Source organism: Vulpes lagopus, chromosome 2, assembly GCF_018345385.1.
Source record: "Vulpes lagopus strain Blue_001 chromosome 2, ASM1834538v1, whole genome shotgun sequence".
Classification (NCBI taxonomy): domain Eukaryota; kingdom Metazoa; phylum Chordata; class Mammalia; order Carnivora; family Canidae; genus Vulpes; species Vulpes lagopus.
The window spans coordinates 24,529,720-24,553,060 of NC_054825.1; the positions used below are offsets into that span (position 1 = coordinate 24,529,720).

General features: G+C 39.5%; 1 protein-coding gene across 1 annotated transcript in view; it reads right to left on the reverse strand.

Moving 5' to 3' along the window:
- Positions 1 to 3,876: 3,876 nt before the first annotated feature.
- The window catches only part of CFAP58 (cilia and flagella associated protein 58), a 94,123-nt gene continuing 74,658 nt past the window's right edge, over positions 3,877 to 23,341 (reverse strand). Inside the window, exons 15-17 of the mRNA XM_041730926.1 lie at positions 10,830 to 10,949; positions 7,868 to 8,001; positions 3,877 to 3,988 (exon numbers count right to left, since the gene is read on the reverse strand). Of these exons, the coding sequence (XP_041586860.1) occupies positions 3,877 to 3,988; positions 7,868 to 8,001; positions 10,830 to 10,949 (366 nt within the window). The remainder of the gene's footprint in view (positions 3,989 to 7,867; positions 8,002 to 10,829; positions 10,950 to 23,341) is intronic.

Here is a 23,341-nt window from a genome sequence, read left to right on the forward strand (position 1 = left end):
TATATACTCAAGATTATGAAACTGTAGAATTTCAAATGTAACATTCAAAACATTTAACAGTTGTGAATTTTAACCATCAATCAGTCAGAACAAATGATGGGCATGAACAATTGGAATTGCCAACCCACATGAATGAGAGGAGCATTGGCCCCAGAAAACACCAGTTATCAATGGATGGTGAAATTTATGATGCCCTTTTCTTCTTTTTGCTCATTTGTATCTTCTAACTTTCTACCCATATTTTCAATCAGGCACTTTAAAATAAAAGGGAAAAAATCTTTAATTATAAAAAAGAAAAATGGTACCCTGTTGATACCACATTTCGTACTGTTATAAAATTCTAACGGGTTTCAAAATCTTAATGGAACTTTTAAATAATAGATATGAGAAATGGTGTACTAAAACAGCATTGAATTAGGAGTTAAAAATGGATAATGCCATAAAAATATTTCCCATCCACTACAAAGAAAATAGTGAGATATATTTTTAAACTATTTTACCATTTTAATATTTTAAAATGCCCTCCCTTTCCTCCTATTCCAACTCGATCTCCATATAATTGATTATGTTTACTAAGAGACCTAGTATCTTTCCTCAAGTAGTCCAGGCCCTGAAATGCCACATTGCTCAAAATTCATTATATAGTATTTCCTGATGGGTATCTTGGCCTAAGTCAAAGTTCAGAATCTGACTGAGCAAGCCAGGAGATCAAATGATAATTATCAACCCTGGATACATTTTTATAGCAAAATTACAGCCCATGACCAGAGATTTGCTACTGCCTCCTCTTAGTATAACCACCTCCGTCTCTATGGCTTATCACAGCAACAAACCTTTGCTCTAGGCAATTTCTTTAGAGGTAAGCATGATAAAAACCTGTCTATAAGAGCAGTTGCTGGGAAGCTATGATCAGCAAATAATGACCAGCGAGTTCCCTTTGTCATGTCTCTCTCCATCCACAGAGAAACCCTACCAGCTTCCCCATCAGCCCAGTGGAGAGTCAATGGCTAGTTTAGCAACATGACTTCTCTCTGAAACTCTGAAAATCCCAGGGTAAAATGATGCTACTATATGATCTCCTAATGTTGCTTTACAATGCAGTTCAAATTTGTGATTTTAAAAGCACCTCAGCGCAATGTGAGTTCACAGTTATCTTTAATGATTTGCAAATCTCAGTGTTTTTAACAACTCATTTTTGTACGGTGGCTATGGTGGCAACACCTACACCTAAATAGTTATTGCTTATAATACCCTTGGCTGTCAGGGTGTGCAGTAAATGAGAAGCAGTGGCATTACCTTCCACCTTTTCAAGCCTTAATTTACTCCTTCTACATGAACATAAGCAGACTGAGCCATATTGAGCTGCCCTGTCATCTCCTGGGGACTGTGCCATCTTGGCTCATGGGACCTCTGTCATCCACAGAGGCTGACCGCCCTTCTCTATCCCATGGAGAAAAACAAAGAGATGGCAGCTAGAGGTCACCAGCTCTTTCCCTCTGGCTGGAAGCTCTGATTTCTGAAGTGAAGAGTCTGTCCCCAGATCACAGTTACAAAAAATATATACAGAATTTTTCATGAGGTACCCAATGTGGCATTTCTGCAAGATATTCAACTATAAATCACACTACCAGATCCAACTTCATCCCCATATTATATTGTCACAAACATTGTTCTCTAATTTCAAAACATAAGTTATCTCTATGTAATAGCAATAATAATGGCAGATATTCATTGAAGTTACTATGTGCCTGATATTGTTCTAATCTTACCTCTGCATTAATTCATTTAATCCTCAAAACAACTCATTGTTATGATATGCCAGAACTCAAACCCAGCATCTGCCTCCAAAGTTTTCACCGTGGTAGGATAGATCAAGAATCATAGACCCCTTTTCCGTAAAGAAGTGAACTTCTTATAAAGCCACCCAAGGACTCAGAAGGAAGTTGGCTATAGATAAACTGCAAAATGTCCTTGAATGGACTGGAAAACATCCAGTGGTGTACATGTGTAATAACTACCTTGCTTTACCTTACCTGCAAGTCTTTTGTCTAAACAAAAGATGGCCCTGTTGTAAGATATCACCAGTGATTTTCAAAACTGGAAATGGTCCCAGTGTGATTCCTAGGTTTAAGCTTCCCTTGGCAAATTCTCCAGGGTCCACACCTGTCCTCCACACTCCTATATGACACACAAAATTTGACAACCACACCTCACCACAGGGTCATAAGCTACAGTAGAGGGTGATTCCCATCTGTCCTTCTCCCGGAACCATGCAGGAAAAGCAACAGAGCATGGCACTGCCTAACCCCCTTCCCCCAGCCCTTAGCATTTTCACTGCTGACAGTAACGCCATTTCTGTCTCACGCCCGCCCCCAGGCAGCCAGACCCTGCTTCGCCTGCAGACAGAAGGACTCCTTCAGAGCAGTCCTTGACCAATGATTGCCAGCATGGCATGGAGGTTATAAATATCCCAGCTGCCTTATAACTTTCTTCCCCCACAGGGACAACTCTGAGCTGAGATTCCATTGTCTCCAGAGCCCCCTTGCGAAATGTAGCTGAAGTCTTCCACCATGGAACTTGACTTGAGATTGCACCCTAGATGATTTCTTTCCCTTCTCTGATCTATTCCTCCACTGTTAGTCATGAGATCACTTCATAATAAATGACCTCACAGCCATCACTACCTTGGATCTGTTTCTGGGGGTGAACTGAGAAAGACGGCAAAATATGCAGATGATCCCTCTAAAATCTCACCTCTCTATAATCTGAACAAGCATTCTGGGGTCATTAAGTCTCCTGCTCCTTGCAGTGGGAAACTTGGTCCCATAGCAAAATGGAATGATCCACTTATATTGTCCTTATCTCTGAGCTGCTTACTCCTCTATAATTTAAAAAATTGCAGAGGTCAAGTTCTTGTGAGAGAGATGACCAGATTTTCCTCGCATAATATTCCTGAATGGACCCTCTTAATGAGGGAACTTTGAACTGAGGTCCACATAATTGTGGCTTCAACAGAAAGACAATACAATGGATTCAATGACTCTAATGTTGGCCTGAAGCCTGAAAGCTAAACAGATCCTTGTCCTACATAACTGTATTCTCCAAGTGGGAGGTCTTAGAAACACCAGGCCTTCAGAGGATGCCAGCCCAAGCCCCTTATTTTAAAGTCTTGGTTCCTCGGAATCAGATCTTTATGTTAAACATTTCTCAAAGTAGTTTTAAACTTTAATTACATACTCTACCAAAGCAAAGATCAAAATCTCTACAAAGGTTCTTTTTTATTTTTTATGATGAAGTATTTATTAGTATGTCTCTTTGGAAAAGATTTTCATACCCCAGGCCTGAAAAGAAATTCCACATAGAAATCATTCTCAAAATACTTTGTAAATACTTGAGAGTTTGTCTTTTTTTTCCCTTACCTCATGCAATGACTTGTTAATGAGGAATAATTACAATAGATTCTTATTAATAAGAACACACTGCATTTCAAAAATATTTTTAAAATGTAAAACCTACACACCAATGTTTATAATAGAGAAATCCAGATCCAAATTTCATCTATAACTGAGTGTCTAGATATGTGGTGCATTTCAAATCAATCAATGTGGTAGTAACAAAAGATTTGCTTTATGCAATGCATCAGCCTAATTGAATGATATAATTACAGTCTGTTAATATCCATGAGGACTGAGTAGAATGTCATCACTCTTAAATGTACATGATGATGATAGTTTTGCATTTCTTTTCATCCTGGAATTTGAACACTGATTTCTCTAAATATTTGGGATCCAAGGGATTTGAAAGAGATTCCTCCAAAATGTTTCGAAGCGAATTTCATGAGCTGTTCCAATGCACCAAGCCAGGAGCTTCATCAGGTTAGGACTTCACTTTGGATGGCTTGCTGAGGGGAAATCCACCCCCAGTAAAACGAGGGCCAGTTGGCTTGGCCATTGAGAAGGTGTTATCCATGGATATTCTGTCCTTATTTCTGAAAGACAGGAGGGGAAAGTTAACTTCCTTAACATCCTTTTCCGCTTATAAGTTTGGTGTTCTCTAAATTCCTAGGGTGAGTTAGCCACTAAAACCTGCTTTGATTAAAGCTTCCAGTTTTAGACAAGGTGGTTGTTTAAACCTAATTAGGTGTTCATTGATAACACATAGAATTAGGGAAAGACACAATTAAATGTGCCCTCCTAATGTTGATCTAAATGTGGACATAAGACCTCATTATAACTCAATCACTGTGGACTTGAGACTTCCGACTTGTAATCATCTTCCTGTTTTATAAAACATTTGTTTAGTTCCAAAGATCAGTCAGAAGAATCTTTCTCTTGGCTCAGTTATAATGACTAATTCATCATTTACCAACTTTTATACTCCAAAGTTTCAGTGGAAACTTATAAATATTTACCACACACACACAAGGTATCTTCATCAAACTTGGATATTCATAAAATACAAATTTTCCTGTAACTTTAGACAAGCAGCAGTTATTATTAGAAATAGTTTAAGTTACAAGAAGGACAAATAAGATAGTACATTTGGCAATAGATAAAGGAAGTTCTATCCTAAAATCTACAATGTATCTCCTACATAGATCTCCTTTAAATACACACACGTATACACAGGCATTCACACGTACATATACACACATTCACACACTCACACGTTCAGGTCTCCTGCAGAGGTAGCTTAAATTTACACAAATTCCCTATTGTGTATTTAGGGGTCTTATGGAAAACATCTCTGGGCTCTCTTTAAAAATAAAAATTAAGCTAATGACTAAGACCAAAACCAATTAGACTTGACAACTAGAAATTATTTACCTTAGGAGAGAGAATTCCACCTTTGGGGAAAGAATCTGTCTAGTTCTGCAAACTCTAGACCATCCTGGGCAAAGGGAACCAGAGGCAGGTGGGTGAGGGTGCAGGTCAGGATGGAAACATGATGAAAGGGTGTTTGATAAAAATGAAAGAAGGCTTAAAGGTAAAAATGGCATGAGTTACTCTTTTATAAAGAGCAAGTGTAGGGAGAACATCCACAGAGTTTATTCTAAATTATTCCATTTGGAAAGAACCTGTAGAGGATTAGTTAATCAATCCAGTAGTCTCTTAGCAGGATTGATTTCATTATTATAAAAAAAAATCATCCTCCATAAGTAGGACAAAAGCTTTAGCCTTAAGTGGATCCAGTAAAGAGGATTCTTTCAAGTACTTGGCAACTTGCATCCCTGATGGCTGGAGGATGCAGGCAGCCCCCTTGTCTGGCCCTCTCTTGCCTTCAATACAGTAATTTTCCCTCTCTGAAGGAACTTCTGCTAACCGCTGCTGGCTTGCTCTAAGTTGACTGATGGGATGATGCCCACTGCCTTTGTAATGTATCTGTAGACCATCACATTGGCCCCCTTCAGCCTCCTGCCTTCCAGTCCACACCCTCTGGGCACCACTGTTCTTGCCTCAGTATACTTTCCTTCAGACCCTGAATCCTTTTGCCCTTCTCCTGTGAACTCCTCTCTCTGTCTACCTCCAGTATATGGATCCCCACCAAAATGGAACTACCAATGATGCCCTAACCAGGTCAGAATGGCTATAAGTAATGAGCATTTTAGGTAAAAGCAAGGATTCTATAACTGTGCTATCCAATAGAACTTTCTGTAATGATGGCAAAGCTCTCTATCTAGAGCCCAATGCTGCATCCACTACCTCCATGTGACTATTAAGTAGTTGAAATGTGACTAGTGCACCTCAAGCACTGAATTTTTTATTTGATTTAACCGTAATTCATTTTAATCTAAATATCCAGAAGTGGCCTAAGGCCAGGTGGCATTGCAGTTCTAGTGGATGCATCACTGGGAGGGACTAAACCAACAGAAGGGCATTTCTGTTGGCTCAACAGTGTTTCTGTGTCCAGAAAACTGTGTGGAGAGTGTATGGGAGGAGTCAATACAGTCAACAGACCAAACTCCAGGGCCAAGGTGGGGAAGTTAGTTCTGGAAAGATAACTACTTAGCTAAACTTACTTTTTTTTAAAAAAGATTTTATTTATTTATTCATGAGAGACACACACAGAGAGGCAGAGACACCAGCAGAGGGAGAAGCAGGCTCCATGCAAGGAGCCTGACACGAGACTCGATCCCGGGACTCCAGGATCACACCCTGGGCAGGGCAGATGCTAAACTGCTGAGCCACCCAGGGATCCCCTAAACTGACTTTTTATTACTATATGAACTAGATTGCTGGTCTCCAAAATGGACGCATGTACTCTAAAAGATGAGTAAGATGACCTGTCAGGAAATGCAAAGAAGATATTTAAGATTCTATTCATATTTTGTCTTTCAAAAATTAAAAAAATTTGTTTACTAAAAATCACTGAAAAAATGGCAATAGTATTTTGCTTGCAATTTCTACAAATTAAAATATATTGGAGGTATAAAACTCTCCTAAAATAAAATTTTCAATTTAAAACTGAAAACAAATATATATATTTAATGTACATGCTCATACATGGGAGACTACAAGTTCAAAAGTGTTGTACTGATAAGAGTGTATGATCAAAACTCTCAAAGACCACTCAGCTGTGCATGTGCCCTACGTAGGAACTAGCCTTCAGCATGATCCTGGTGTCCTAACAGAAACCACAGTGTCTCCACCCAACATGCACTGATTCACACCATTAATACACTAGTTCTCCAGCTGTAGCATGTGTGGGGATCACCTGAGGAGTGACTGACCTGCAAATTCATCCAGAGCCCATGGAATGCAAACATCTGGAAATGGGGCCTGGGGGCCTGAATGTTTAACAAATCCCACCAGCTATTCTGAATCAGATAGTTGCCAGACCCACACGTTAAGACAGACCCATTGAAATTAGCAGGATTTTATTCTACCAAGAAGCTGGCATCTAAATGTGGAATAGGGGGATATTCTGATTTACAAGCAGGGCAACTCTTTCCCAGCAAATCACTTTGCATCTAGTTACTGTAAATAGTTTGCCATGAACAAATCACAGGCAGAGGCACCCCTTTCACCATGTCCTCACAATACCCACATGGATGAAATACCCAACTTGACTTAAGCACACGATGTGAGCCACTACAGAATTAACTAGGTGAGTTGGGTAATGCCATACAGCAATCCAAGGTTCAAACCCACTGATTCATTCGGGCCCACTCTCTCACCCTAGCATTAGGCAAAGGATGACAACCAAATGAAGAGACATCTACCCTTCCACCTGTAGGCATCCTGAAATGCAAAATGATAACCTCAAGTCAAATTATCATCTCCTAGAAGAATCAGAGCTCACACCATGCCTCAGCAGATACTGAAATCAGTTACTAGACATAAAGACAGTTCAGAGACAGATCATCTAAAACATAGGTAAAAATTATCTGTGAGCAACTCATCATTACAGTGACACAGCTGCACTGCATTCTTGGAAAGAACAGCTTTACCAAACCTATACCCCTTAGCAAAAGTACCTGTGATTTTAAACATAGATGTGCTTTCATTCATACAAGCCTGATTGGGAACCTCATTTACAAACATTGTTATGGCATGATCATCTCCAAACCATGAGAACAATGTGGGGGAAAAAAATCACACTATGCTTCTTCTGCTCCATGTGAGGTCCACTGATGAGTAGAGAATAACAGATACCGGTTAGAGTCCTAAGGAGAGGCTTTAGTATCAGATGAGACATGCATCTTGCTCTGACGCAAACCAGTGGGGACCTGTAGAATGTCATTTGTTCACCCTGTGACTTGGTTTACCCCAGCGGATTCTTTGACTCTGTGACTGTCTGCCGGTTTTTTTCTTATCTGCAGGTAATAGGCACAACTAAATTAAAAGAACATTTAGTTAATTCTTACCTCTGGATGTATTCTTTACGTTTCTGAGCTAGATATTTCTTCTTTAAGTTCATCAGTTCATTGGTAAGCTTCTCGATCTCGTATTTGTATTCTTGGCTCTGTGATTCATACATATTCAACTCTGAAGACAAAACCTAACGTGACAAAGAAAGCAGCATTAGCAGAAGATACACAGGGGCACCTGGGTGGTTCAGCTGGTTAAGCGTCTGTCTTTGGCTCAAGTCATGATCCCAGGATCCTGGGTCGAGCCCCACATCGGGCTCCCTGCTCAGCAGAGAGCCTGCTTCTCCCTCTCCCTCTGCTGCTCCCCCTGTTTGTGTGCTCTCTCTTTGTGTCAAATAAATATATAAAATCTTTAAAAAAAAAAAAAAAAGCAGAAGATATGCAGTGAGACAAGATCCTGCTACCATTTACCTCAGTGAAGCTAGAGATGCAAACCCATGCCCAAGTGTAAGAGCTAATCCATCCCCTTCTGCCAGTTGCCAGTTCCCAAGATCTGCATGGAGGTAAAAATCTGACTGAGGTCTGAAGACTCATAATCCAGTGGCAAACGTAGTGAAAAGAACTCTGCTTAAAAGAACTATTAGGGCTACATTCAACAGGCTCACACACGAATGATATAATGTGTTTCAGGTATATTGTGAGCAGAGACAGAAAAACTCCCAGGCATGCAGTATAAAATTGCTTTTAAAGCCTTTTTAGGGATCCCTGGGTGGCTCAGTTTAGCGCCTGCCTTTGGCCCAGGGCGTGACCCTGGAGTCCCTGGATGGAGTCCCACTTCGGGCTCCCTGCATGGAGCCTGCTTCTCCCTCTGCCTGTGTCTCTGCCTCTCTTTCTCTCTCTGTCTCTCTGTCTCTCTCTCTCTCTCTCTCTTCTCTCTCTCTGTCTCTCATGAATAAATAAAATCTTAAATAAATAAATAAATAAATAAATAAACGAACAAACAAATAAAGTCTTTTTAAAGAGCATTCAGGGAAGTCCTCACCAGGGAGAGTGATTCGTTTGAAGATTATAGTAAAAATTATTCCAGAATCATCCTGCCGCCACCACCACTAAGTAGGCATTCAGCTTACATGCTTTCCTAGGCTGCTGTTCTGCTAAATGTCTATCATCTCTTTATTGTGCTCTTTGGAACTCTTCACAGATTCCTTCTTTCTCCCAGCATGGCAACATTCACCTCAGAGAAGCAGGGAGCTAAAGCACATGTAATAGGAACCCTGATTTTCTACCTCTTCCACTGTACTGTCCAATAAATGCTACTGGTCTCAGTTGAGCAAGAAGACTGGGAATTTACTCATCTGAACAGGATGTGTAAAGCATGCCCAAGCTAGGGGTGCACCCCACAGAAACCAAAGAGAAAGAAGAAAGGTTACCATTCTAAGAGGCACACAATAGACGAATTTGTTTTTCCTCTTGCTCACTATTTTAAAAATCTGCACAAAAGGGAGATCTTTGTCTTTTGAGTGTTCATCTGCTTCTGCACTCTCTCCCTTAATCGCTGTGAAAACGATTCTGACCATGCTATCATGAGCTGAAGAATAGGACTTTCATGTTGGGAGAAAACCTGCCTTGATCATTAAAAAATTAGGAACAAAGACTCTGTTTCCAAACAATGAATATAGTGTTTCCTAAAAAAAAGCCCAGAAAATGAGGACAAACTAGCAGACAGGCTCAGGTCCACCACCTCTGAACCTCTTCCACCAGGAGTCACATTTCATCAGAGTAAAATTCTGAATTTCCTGAGTTAAAGGGTTAAAATACCAGAAGGCTCCTGTGAGCCATATAATGCAATCTAGCGCTAAGTGTAGCTCTCTGACAGCAGTGTGAAGACAGACGTGTGCTTTTCTAATCTATACCCACTCCTGAGAAAATGAGCTTTTATTTTGTTTGGAATATACAATTGTTTAAAAGGATAAAAATAATCAAAAGATTATGCCTCGTGCAAAACTCAAATTACATCTCAGGATACTCATATGCAATAAACACTGTGAGTGATAAGTTGAAAATTAATGTTCTAATTACACATTTGTTTCATCTGCCTTTTTAAAGTAGGAGGAGGTGATTTTACAATGTCCTATTTGTGAAAGGATTGGTACTATAGGGGGCATCTACATTACCCCAGGCAGAAAGGCAACATTATTACCCTCCTTGCGGCAGATAAGTGCCAGAACTCAGCTAGTGTGTGCTACATTCTGTGCATGCGTGTGTGTGTGTGTGTGTGTGTGTGTGTGTGTGTGTGTATAAGACTTCCCTGACATGCCAAGAATATTTAACCACTTGCTTAGGAGGTACAGCTCCAGATATGATGGGAACACACAGTTTTTGAGAAAACTTTTAAAAGGCACATGTAATAATAAAACATTCCATCTCCCCAGCTGAGGTTCTGAAGTCACTTAGAAGGGAATTTATGCTAACAGAATTCTAAAATGATTTTACCTTCCTTTCATAGCGACTTACTTGACAGATGGTCATGAAGGAAGGCCCTGGGGGCTAGGGACTAGCCTGTGCTTTCTGAACATTTATTGCAGGTGGAATGGAATAGCAAAAACCTCCTTCGGCACAGTGGTCCGCTTCAGTGGATGATGGTGTTGAAACATTTCCTCTGTTCTTTCCCACTGTCCAAGATCTCTCACTCATCTTGAGATCATCCCTACACACCCCATCTCCCAAACTTCCATTCTGTTGCCATCATCCTCTCTCCAACTTTTTCTCTATTTGCTGACTTCCCTCTTTCAGAAACAGAGAACCGTGGGGTCTATTAGTCTAGACACAGGGGGATAAGGCTGAGATGTGGTCTGCTTCTCCTGGGACTGGAATTCTTTAAAAAAAAAAAAAATTAAAGCCAACCTCTGTGGCATGTGGCATTTGGGAGACTGGCTCCTTGAACTGAGGCAGTGGACTCATCCAGCTCCCTGGTGTGCGGCTGTCCACCTGCCAGGAAAAAGCAGAAGTTTCCACTTACTTTCAGCTGCTTGGTCTTCTCCCGCAGCGTGTGGCGATAGATCTGCAGCTGCTCTGCAGCCTCGGGACCAGGCTGCCGGGCCAGGATATGCTTTAGTTCCACATAGAGTTTCTCCTTTTCCTGGTGAAGAGCATAACCACAAGTGAGATAAACAGCCCCATCACGACATGGAAAGTGCCTGTACCAGCATATGGTCAGGAGAACTTGGGACCATCCTAAGGTACTCTGGAGTGCCACGCTGATTACAGTCACCATAGATTCTATAGAAGTGCCTCAAAACAACTCTGGCTAAAAGCTTAGGATGTGCCTGGCATTTGAATACAAATAATAAGACAAATGAGGAAGGGAAAGTCTCTCTCTACCTCAACTTCCGATCATGTGACTGAGAGACAAGGGCAGCGATGGAAGGTTTGCACAAGTGTCGTGGCCAGTAAAAGTAGGGAGTAGGGGAGTTTTCACAAAGATGTCATTTGAATTGTTGCTTGAAGAATGAGTGGGAGTTTTCCCCAAGCAGAGAGAGGAAAGAAAAACTTTTTAGGCAAAGGTTCAGAGCCAGGACAGGGGAGAAGTGAGTCTAGTCCAGCACGTGCACTGGGCTGAAGGAGGGAGCAGTGGAGAGAAGAGGTTGGGCTCCTAGGTAGGTTTCAGGCTAGGGGTTTGGGAGGAAAGGATGAGGCATGCCTGGAAAATAGCTCCAGCAGTAAGGCAGAAAACAGAGTAAGGGGACTGCTCAGGGCACCAGGATAAACAGAAGTTGAAAACAGGTAGACCTAAGGTAACTAGGATTAAAAGGAGGTAGATATAATGACATTCCTGAGGTAGAATCAGTGGGATTTGGTGAAAGATCAGACAAGTGAGAAAAGAAGTAGCAGAGCCAAGAAGACTCCAAGGCTTCTAATATGGACACCTTGGGGGCTGGAAGGTGGTGGTAATGGATGCAGGGATGTAGGAAAGAAGGAGTGTGGAGAGGGGGGAAGAAACTCTTCCCACATTCTCTTCTGATTATCAGTGGGGTCTGGATACGCTGAGCTTGAGGTGTTGTGGGCTATCGAGGAGTTGAACTGAAGTTGGAACTGGAGATTGGTCATGGCTAGAACCACAAGAGTGGCTCTATCAACCCCCAAAGAGGCTATCTCCCAGGACAACGAGATCTTTGGGAGAGTCAGCATATCAGGGGGAGGCAAAGAAGAACGACCCAAAGAAAAGGGGCAAGAGAGAGTAACTGAATGTCCCCCAGCCAGGAAATGGCAATGTTTAAAAAAAGAGGCATAGGGCACCTGGGTGGCTCAGTTCATTAAGCATCTGCGCTCGGCTCAGGTCATGATCCCAGGATCCTGGGATTCAACCCTGCATTGGGCTCCCTGCTCAGCGGGGAATCTGCTTCTCCCTCTCCCTCTGCTCCTTCCCACCCTGCTTGTTCTCTCTCTCTCTCTCTCTCTCTCTCTCTCTCTCTCTCAAGTAAATAAAGAAAATCTTTAAAAATAAAAAAGAAACAAAGAGGGAGGCATGATATGAGTGGTCAGTGATACCACTGGGCAAAGAGAAAAAACAGGAGAGGGCCATTGAAAATGGCCTTGGGGGAGGCCTATTAGGATGACACCATGACCTTAGAGAGTTTGCAATAACACTAAGGGAGCAAAAGTCACACAGCTGGAGAACAAATCAGAAGTAGGAAGTAAAGAAAGTTAGTCTTTTAAGAAATATGACACAGGAAGAACAGAGATCTAGAAGTAGTGTGAGAGAATAGGTAAAAAGAAAACTAGGATGTGCACATTTGTAGAACTACAAGAAAGGGCTTTCTAGGAACCCAGAGCAAATCATAATTTTGTAGTTGAATTTAACCAAGAAACAATATAGAATTCCCATTTGTACCCTAAAGTTTAATTGCTTGTAAGGTGTTTTCAGATTCTTGAACTAAAAAAAACAACATACAAAGGAAGATTTATTTCTTAGGCATCTCAGTTCTGCATTCCCATTTCTCTAAACTGCAATAATTTGAACAAACATTGATAAAGACTAGTCTGTCTACTCATTTGTCTCTGTACATATTTATTTCCTTAAGGTAATTATGTTAGAGAAAAAAATATAAGTAAAAGCCCTCTCTCAATAAGTGACACATCCAAGCAAATGGAAACTAATTTTTACCTGGAGCTAAGTATTCTTAGCGCTGTCATCAAATAATCTGTTTTTGACAGAGGACATGAGAGTCAGTAAAAAAAAAAAAAAAAAAAGTCGGTAGAAGAAAATTCATTAACTACTCATTGTTACCATTTGTTTTAGATTTTTCTTCCCCCTGGCTGAATTATAGAAATTTTATCACAAATAACATGACTCTACTTTCAAAAGAATGCATGCAACTTAAGAATTAGTTGGATAGAACAAGATTCTGGAGAAACATGTATCCAAAAATAATACTCACCATTTAAGAAATAATTCCAGAAATGACAAGGAAATCCAAAAGCCCGTGCAAAAGAAAACTTGAACAAATAGAATTACAAAGTGGTGATTTTCCTTTGTTGTACAACACCTCTCGTCACACCTTATAATATAATCTTCCCAGTAAATGGATGTAGCAAGCAATGGGAAAGATGTCAGAAGGTGAGTTTATTTTCTATAGCCACTTAATGCCTGCTCTGTTGGAGAAATAACATTTCTGACAAGGCTTCAAGATTCAATTTGGAGAAGGTAATAAATACGTGGAGAAGCCCATGAAACTGTTTTGTCCGTTTCTTTCAGTTCCCCTTCCTCTATACCAGAACACAGGTGGGCTTGAAAAGTAAAGAACCCCACGAAGACAAGGAGGAAGCAATCTGGTTTGGGATATAATAATGTCTTAAACTGAAAAGATCGTCTTACTCCAAGAACCTTCAAATGTTTCCCAGGCGTAACACTTTTCAACCACTCTTGGCAGGAAGGAAAGAGACACAGAGGAGAGAGGCTAGAAGAAGCAAATATTGCTACCTCATCTCATAAGTGAGAATCCCAAGGTCAATAGGAATGAATGGTGTATCCAAAAGCCCAAAGTGTGACAAGTCAAAACCCAGCCATGATATACTCGGGAATCACTTTTCCCATGCAATGCCTCCTCTGGGGCTTGAAATATTATAAGCCTGAAAGAATCTGGAGGAAATCGTGCTACCTAATTCCTAAAGGCTACACGATACTATCAGTAGAAGAATGGAGACAGAAGATGAAATTGTTTGGGCAGCCAGATGAGAGCACGTAGAGATAAGAGCATGACTCAACTCCTGGCACCCGGGGCCTAGACCAGTTGAGTGGGCTCCACCCACGCCCTCTAACAGGACGTGCAATCTTCACGTACAGGGTGAATGAGGCCACCATGTAGCCTGTCTTCCCCTATCTCTGCTTCCCAGTTTTTTCCCAAGGCCATAAAAGGAATTGAAATGTATTTATTCTAAAGAATAACTGAGCAACTGAACAGTGAGGACTCATAAGTGTGGAGAAAAGTGAAGAAGCTTAGTGAATTACCATTAAAACTGTTGCAGCACTCAAAGTCAAAAAGTTCTAAGTTACATCATCCAGGCCAAGTGAAGCATGTGTGTTGGCGGTGGGTGGAGAGAATACCAAATGAATACCAAGACAGTGGAAACGAGGAGAGCAGAGGGGAAAGGAGTTGGGGGACAGCGGCTGAAATGCATTACCAGGCTTCAGTGTGCACGAATTTTGGTCTGTGTATACAACAGAAAACCTAACTGATAAAACCAAAGTGAAGACCGGTCAACATTAACATTCTAGCTGTGTGTATCATACAGATTTGTATTTTGGGAGAGCGTTCTGGTAATTTAGATAAATATGGAGTGTTTGATGGATTGAAGGTCTTAAGTACGATTGTTTTCCAATTTATTTCTCTCCTAACCCTCTACAAGGGCCAACCAAGCTCTTCAAACATTGTGCAATGGTGTGTATAATAACCCCATTTAGAGACAAAGCGTGCAGTTCTATTATAAAGAGAATCTATCTTATGCAACAGAGAGACTCATTAGGCTGTCCGATGTATATTGTCTCCATAAGCCAGCAGTGGCAGAACCAGCTGCCTTGTAATACATATCCTGTCCTTCTTCGTTAAGCTGCACTCATTTCTTTTTAAACCAAGTCAATTAATTTGTCACTGGGTTAGAAGCACCATATGTCAATGAAACATCATAAGAAGATCATAAATAGTTTATTATTTCCCCACCAACAAAAAAAATGCATCTTCAGGTTGGCATTTCTTTATTTATTCAGAGTGTGTTCACAACGCACATCAATATTACTTCGTAGCATGCCTTACTCTCTAAATTATTTTGTGAACAGCTATACTGGAAAAAAGCTAGACTCTTAACATCAGGAGACTAGCTCTCACTTTGGCTGAGCACGACTTGCAAGCATAAAACATATTATGTCCATCCTCGAAATGATGCTCCCTTGCTAGGCATCCCATCCTCTCAGTTGGACAGACTGTCAGACATGGTTATGGATTCTTTTGCTGCAAGAGTCTCTGCCAAGTTATGCTGGATAACAGCATGGCTCATTATTAACATTGGCTGAGCATAGTGGTAAGAAATTAATTGCAGTATTAGCCTCAAATAATGCTGTCATTACATGGTGACAGTCTGTAACCCCAGATTGGAAACTCCAAACATGAAGTCACTCAGACTTCAGGTGTTTGTATTTTATCTGACAATAAATTAAAAGCCTACATTCTGAACAGTCTATGCAAATAGGAGTCAGTGCTATTCTGGGTACAATTCAGAGGAAGAAATGGAGTTTCTCACAGACCTTCTTTCCCCACTGAGCTACAATTTCATATCCACTGTCTGTTTATATTCCCTGTCTTTTGCTTGGCATCTTCATCTGAAAATAGAAGATAGTTCGCACTCAATGTGTACCTTAACATCTCTTCTTCAGCTCACCTACTTGAGGCAATAACTGATTAAGAGGAACTAATTTATTCTGTTTTAATCTAAATCTGTGCTTGGCAAATGCCAGTGCATTGATTCTGTTCACCCTGGATTCATCAATTTGCTTGGGTGAGCGTTGCAAATAATTGTTTCACCCTGAGAACTAGCTAATTCATGTGAATCAGGCAACCTTGCTCCGGCTCTCAAGTCACATGCTTATCTATACCCACCAGGGTGAAAGCCACTCACTGAGATGCTTGGATACCATGTGCTCCAAAGAAAGAGACATCACCTTATCTTCACTCTAGCTCACCTGTGGGTTCAAGATGAAGTTGGTTTAAAAAAAAAAAATCCCTCAATCACTACTTGTGGGAGAGCCAACTCCACAGAATATATAGAAAATCTTTTTTCCACACTGAGGGGGGCACTTGACGGGAGGAGCATTGGGTGTTATACTATATGTTGGCAAATCGAACTCCAATAAAGAAAGATATTACTTAATTAGTTAATTAATTAATAAAACAAATAATTCATTGATATTAAAAAATAAGAAAAAGAAAGTCTTTTTTCCAAAATGTCAAAATACCATCTATATCACTTCAGTATTTAATACTTATGAATCCATTCTTCCTCGTTGCATTATGAGCCATAAAGGTCAGAACAATGGTGGCTTTTTCTGTGTGTCTCTCATACCTGCTATTGTGTTCTACTCATTCTAGGTGTTTGATAATTTTGTTGCTTGAAATTATATTGTCAGCAAACTATGCCTATCATATTTTAGTAATACACATCAACAGAGGTGAGATATATTTATGTTGAGAACTTTTACTTAAATTAGAACATTGGGTAACAACTCCCAGTCAGCAGAGCTTATATAATTCACCCTAACGAGCTAGTTGGTCCTATAAATCATATACCTTTGAGTGAAACCTTATCATCATGCATGCTGTGTATAACTCATGAAAACAATTGATATACAGCCTTGATCTCTTAGTAAAATGTTTATAGTGGTTTCTGATAGTGCAACTGGTTTCAAATGTTTCTTCTAATTCATAAGAGTGGCAAAGGTATTTACATTAACTGGCTCTGAAGCTCTGCTTGTATATGTATGTACATAGAGACACATGAAAATGCAAGCAAACTAAATAACGCATGTAAACCAAATAATGTGTGGACTTTTTAAACAGCCTCCTTAATCACAAGAATCCTAATTGCACACATAACTTTCTTCTACAATTAAAAAAAATGCATTACACTTTTTCCTGTTTGGTTTTAGTTTGTTTTCCACTTTCCTACCCCCACCCATAATCCTTAAGAAAAGACTAAAGCCAAATTTAAAATTTTAAGCAAAATTGCTTCCCCCTTTATATGAAGGCAACTCCAGAACACCATCTAATTTATCTAGAAATGTCTCTTTTCGTTAGTAGGAAAATAAATTAGAAACTCTGTAAACATATTACATTTCTATCTAGCTTTAGGAAAGGGAAAATAATGGCTGATACCTTGGGGCTTTCTTGTTTATTAGCTTTATAACGAAAATGTCAGCTAACCTGAACTCTGGACCTATCTTGTTTATGGTGTCATGAAGTGGTAAGGCCCCCTGGAGAGGCTGGGAGATGCTGGATTTGGGGATGAAACAGAATTACACAGCTGAGTTCCTCATGAGAAGGAAACTGTTTGGTTACACAGTGGTTCTTGGCTCTGGATGTAGATGATTAAGTGTTTTATGAGGCATAGGAGAAATCTGCACATGCTAACCTTCACCGTTTTTGTAATAATAGGGAAAATGCTTCTGGTGCTTTCTAATGTAAACAACACAAACTTTCTTGAGAGATCTCCTTGCAATGGGTTTTGTCCCAAATGCAAATATATGTTTGTGAAGTCCTGGACTGTATAGAATTGCCTAGACCAGCCTGAACTTCATTACCAAGACTGCTGGCTTGTTTTACCCTTGCACCTTACCTCACAACTTAACATATGTGAAGAATTTGCACATATTAAGTAATGATGGTGTTGACTTTTCTTAAAACCTATAATGAAACAGGTCTAGAAAAATTCAAGTCCACTAAGTTTTTATTTAGTGACAGCACTACACATATGATTGTGCTAGTTTCATACAAAGATAAATAAGGTCCAAACTTCAAGGAGCTCACTTTTCAGCAGGAGAAAAACAAATAACTAAGTTATAAAATAAGACAGAGTATTGCCAGGTCTCCAAAGAGGTGCTTGGAGTAGTGTGCAGTGTGTGGGTATGTCCAAAAATAGAGACAAAATCCTTTTGATGGACTGTAGAAAGGGAAATATTTCAGATGGATCTTAGTGGGAGTAGTAGTCATAGCAATAATATTTGCATTCATGAATTAGAGAAAGGACTCATTACCAAAGGACAAACTTAATTGATAAAGCCACTTAAAGGTGATCCACCTAAAATGTGATCAATTTTCATTATAAATAGTACAGAAAAAGGTTTGAGACTTTTTCCCCCCGAAAAATTGATCTAAAAGTCATTTTAAGAATATCTTTAATTTTTTATTTGAGTATTTTGTCTCATAATTTTAAAATTTGCATTTTAATTGTAATAATGTACAAGTACTGGATCAATTAAAACTATTGGGTTTGGGGGCACCTGACTGGCTCAGTCAGAAGAACACACAATTCTTGATCTCAGAGTCCTGAGTTTGAGCCCTACATGGAGTATAGAGATTACTTAAATAAACTTTTTTAAAAATTATTGTTTTTTTAAGATTTATTTATTTGAGGTGAGGAAAGGGGAGGGGCAGAAGGAGATAGGAAGAGAATCCCAAGCAGAATGCATGCTGAGCTGACACAGGGCTCAATCTCACAACCCTGAGATCTCCACCTGAGCCAAAACCAAAAGTTGGATGCTTAACCGACTATGCCATCCAGGTATCCCTGGGTATTTTTCTTACATAGCTAACAATATTACAGTACAATTTTACTTCCTTCATATGTCTTACTTCTGCAGTACAACTCTTTAATTTTTTTATTATGTAACAACCATACGAAAGAATATACAGTATATATGACTATAAAGCATAACAATAAAATGAAATCCATTATGGATCCATCACACAACTTATGAAATAGAATATCATCAATACCCAACATTTGTGTAAACCCTTCTCCATCCCATCCCTGTGCCTACACAACTGCCACCATCAGCCAAGGTAAGCACCATCTGAATCTTGTTACTGTCATTCCCTAGTTTTTTCCATTTGGTTTTATCATACATCTATTTTTTTAATTTTGCTTTGCTTTGAGCTTCATAAAAATACATCTTGGCATGCCTAGTTCCTTTGACTTGCTTGTTTTACTCAAAATAATTGGTAAAATATTTATTGATGTTGTTGTGCGTCTTCCATACATGCATTTTGTCTGATATTCTGTTGGGTGAAAATTCCACAATTTACCCATTCTCCTGTCAGTGAGCATTTGGGTTGTCTCCAGGGTTTTGTTTATATCAATAATGGTGCCATGAACATTCTTGTGCATGTCCTCAATTACAAGGCTTCCCAGCATGTAGACCTATAAGTGGGATTACTGCGTCTTAAAGATATATAAATGTTCAACTTTGTAAAAGAATGTAAAATGAAGAGGTAACGGATCTATACTCTAAAAGTTACAGAACACTTCTGAAAGAAATTGAGAAAGACACAAAGAGATGGAAAAATATTCCATGCTCATGGATTGGAAGAATTAATATTGTGAAAATGTCAATGCTACCCAGGGCAATTTACACATTCAATGCAATCCCTATCAAAATCCCATGGACTTTCTTCAGAGAGTTGGAACGAATCATCTTAAGATTTGTGTGGAATCAGAAAACACTCCAAATAGCCAGGGGAATATAAAAAGAAAACCAGAGCCAAGGGCATCACAATGGCAGATCTCAAGTTGTATTACAAAGCTGTGATCATCAAGACAGTGTGGTATTGGCACAAAAAAAAAACAGACACATAGATCAATGGAACAGAATAGATAATCCAGAAATGGGCCCCCAACTCTATGGTCAACTAATATTCAACAAAGCAGGAAAGACTATCCACTGGAAAGAAGACAGTCTCTTCAATAAACGGTGCTGGGAAACTTGGACAGGCATGTGCAGAAGAATGAAACTAGACCATTCTCTTACACTATACACAAAGATAAACTCCAAATGGATGAAAGATCTTAATGTGAGACAAGAATCTATCAAAATTCTAGACAGGAACACAGGCAACACCTTTTTTTGAAGATACTACCCTACGACCCAGCAATTGCACTGCTGGGGATTTACCCCAAAGATACAGATGCAGTGAAACGCCGGGACACCTGCACCCCAATGCTTATAGGAGCAATGTCCACAATAGCCAAACTGTGGAAGGCACCTCAGTGTCCATCGAAAGATGAATGGATGAAGAAGATGTGGTTTATGTATACAATGGAATATTACTCAGCCACTAGAAATGACAAATACCCACCATTTACTTCAACGTGGATGGAACTGGAGGGTATTATGCTGAGTGAAGTAAATCAATCGAAGAAGGACAAACATTGTATGTTCTCATTCATTTGGGGAATATAAAAAATAGTGAAAGGGAGTAAAGGGGAAAGGAGAGAAAATGAGTGGGAAATATCAGTGAGGGAGACAGAACATGAGAGACTCCTAACTCTGGGAAATGAACAAGGGGTGGTGGAAAGGGAGGTGGACCGGGGGTTGAGGTGACTGGGTGATGGGCACTGAGGGGGGCACTTGATGGGATGAGCACTGGGTGTTATATGTTGGCAAGTTGAACTCCAATAAAAAATATACAAAAAAAAAGAATGTAAAATGATTTTCCAAAGTGCTATATAAAAACCCCCAACGATCTGCACCTTTGCCATTGCTGAGTGTCACCAGGCATCCCTAAACAAAAGACTCAACTAAAAGTCTATACCTAGAGTCCTATCCCCTGAAATTATGAAATAATGTATATTAAGTGGCCAAATTGGTGGTAATTTATAACAAGGCAATAGATAACTAATACAGACATCTTAACTTTTGTTCCTCTAGAAGTAGTAAAAAAAATATCTCAAAGTGGTCATATATTTCATTTCCTTGCTTATAAAAATAAGGTTGAGCATTTTTTTTAGTTTGTTCATAATTTGTGTTTCCTCTTCTGAGAAATGCCTATTTCACACACATTGTTTTCCTGTTTTCTACCATTGTCTTTTTCTTACTGATTTGTAATTCTTTATATATTCTGGATGAAGATATATAAAGTTTGTGCCTTGTTTTCTTTATGACTTCTTTTGAAGAGCAGACATTCTTACTGATAAGGTAGTAAGATTTATCCATAATTTCTTTTATGGTTAGTGCTTTTTGTATTTTAGTTAAGTACTCAGATCAATTATTTTTAAAAGACTTCCCTTAGCAGAAATATTCAAAGCCTTCATTTATTTCTCCCAAATCCCCTCTTAATCCTTTGATATTTAAAACATTGTTTTGAGGTACCTACACTTAAAATTGCTTGATTTTCTCTTTTACCAGATGCTGATTTGCCATTGCCTTTGATATGATTCTAGAATTTATCTAGTATCACTTGCATTGACTTCAAGTGATCTGGAATCTTTTGCAAAGCTTACAATTGCTTTGCATTATATTTGCATTTCTTGTTGGCTGATAATAACACTGGACACTGGACAATTCTACCAAAAAAGAGAGACCAATGATACCAAGATGTGCAGGAATCACTCACATGATGCTGGAAGGGACATCTGAGTAGGTAACAGCCATATAAATGGCAAGCTCATTAGTGAATATATTGATATTATGAAAATATTAACTTTTCTGTACAATCTCAGAATTTGGTAGAACTGGACAAAAATATTCTAGAAAAGAGTAATAGAAGCAGTCACAGCAGCTCTCATCTACAGAACAGGTACTATGGGTATGTCAAGCGTGGTGCTCAGTTCAAATGTGGCATTTCTTTTCTTCTTTAAAATTTTATTTATTTATTTGAGAAAGACAGCATGAGTGGAAGGGAGGGGCAGAGGGACAGAGATAAGCAGACTCCCTGCTGATCGAGAAGTCCTACTGAGCCCTCCAGGTGCCCCTCAAATGTGGCATTTCAATAACTCATCACAGGAAACCCAAGAAGTGATTGTTATTATCTCTATTTTCCAGATGAGAAAGTTGAGGCTCAGAAGTGTCAGTGACTTATCTAAATAAAACAACTAGAAACTGGCAGAACCACTATTTGAACCTATAGAAAATAGAGCATGTCACAGATTGAGAAAACCATATTTTATAACTAGATGTGTGTATAGATACATAGATACAGATATAGATACAGATAGATATGAACAGGGGCACCTGGGTGGCTCAGTAGGTTGAGCAAAGGCCTTCAGCTCAGGTCATGATCCCAGGGTACTGGGATCAAGCCCCACATCGGGCTCCCTGTTCAGTAGAGAGCATGCTTCTCCCTCTCCCTCTGCTGTTCGCCCTGCTTGTGCTCTCTGTCAAATAAATAAATAAAATCTTTTTTAAAAGATAGATATGTATAAATATGTGTGTATATGTATATATGTGTGCATGTATGTATATATCTCCATCCTTGTTAATTTTTTTAAGATGGTATTTATTTATTCATGACAGACACAGAGAGAGAAACTGAGAGGCAGAGACACAGGCAGAGGGAGAAGCAGGCTCCATGCAGGGAGCCCAACATGGGACTTGATCCTGGGTCTCCAGGATCACACCCCAGGCTGAAGGTAGCGCTAAACCACTGGCCACTGGGGCTGCCTTCCATCCTTGTTCTTAAGCATTACTCACACTGCTTCCTATAGTGGGGAGTAAAAGAAGTGGGAAGTAAAAGAAGGGAAAAATATAAACAAAAGCATAAAGGTTAGGAGGTGAGAACATAAAAGCATCCAGTAATCCTGCAGTGTATGCAAGAAAAGTTGCAAGCAACCATATATTACTCACTAGAAAAGAAGACTATATGAGTCTTGAATGACAGATCGATGAGTATGTTTCCAACATAATAGGCAGTAGGAAACCACTGAGGGATTCTTGGTGAATAATATATTATGTTAATAACATTAATATATTATTTGTTATTATATACATGTATTACTGTAATAATTTATAAGACATATATAAAATAGATTTAAAGACTGAGATTAAAAAGCACATATATTTAGATGTTGTGATATTTTCTTCCAACACTCAGTAGATTGTCTTAGGCCATCTACATTGCTGAACACTGGTCTGAGATAACAGAAGTGAAGACTTACATCAGAAGAGTGGCTGAGGGAACAAACATATAAGGTTAGAAATAGATGCAAGAGCATGGGAAGATGGAATTTACTTGACTCAGCAACTGACCTGGTGGGAGGTGGATGGGGGAGTCAGAAATGGCTCTGTCATTTCAAGCCTCTAGATGCCTGAACAAGCTGCCACACCATGAATGTGCATATCCAAGCCAGGGAAGGAGCTGGCTTCAGGAAAAAGATGGTGAGCCCGATTTTAAGGAGTCAACAGGACATCCTTTTGACAAACATGTATTAAGGAAACTGAGGTTCAGCAAAGCTAAGTAATTTGTCCAAGATCACACACCTACAAATTAA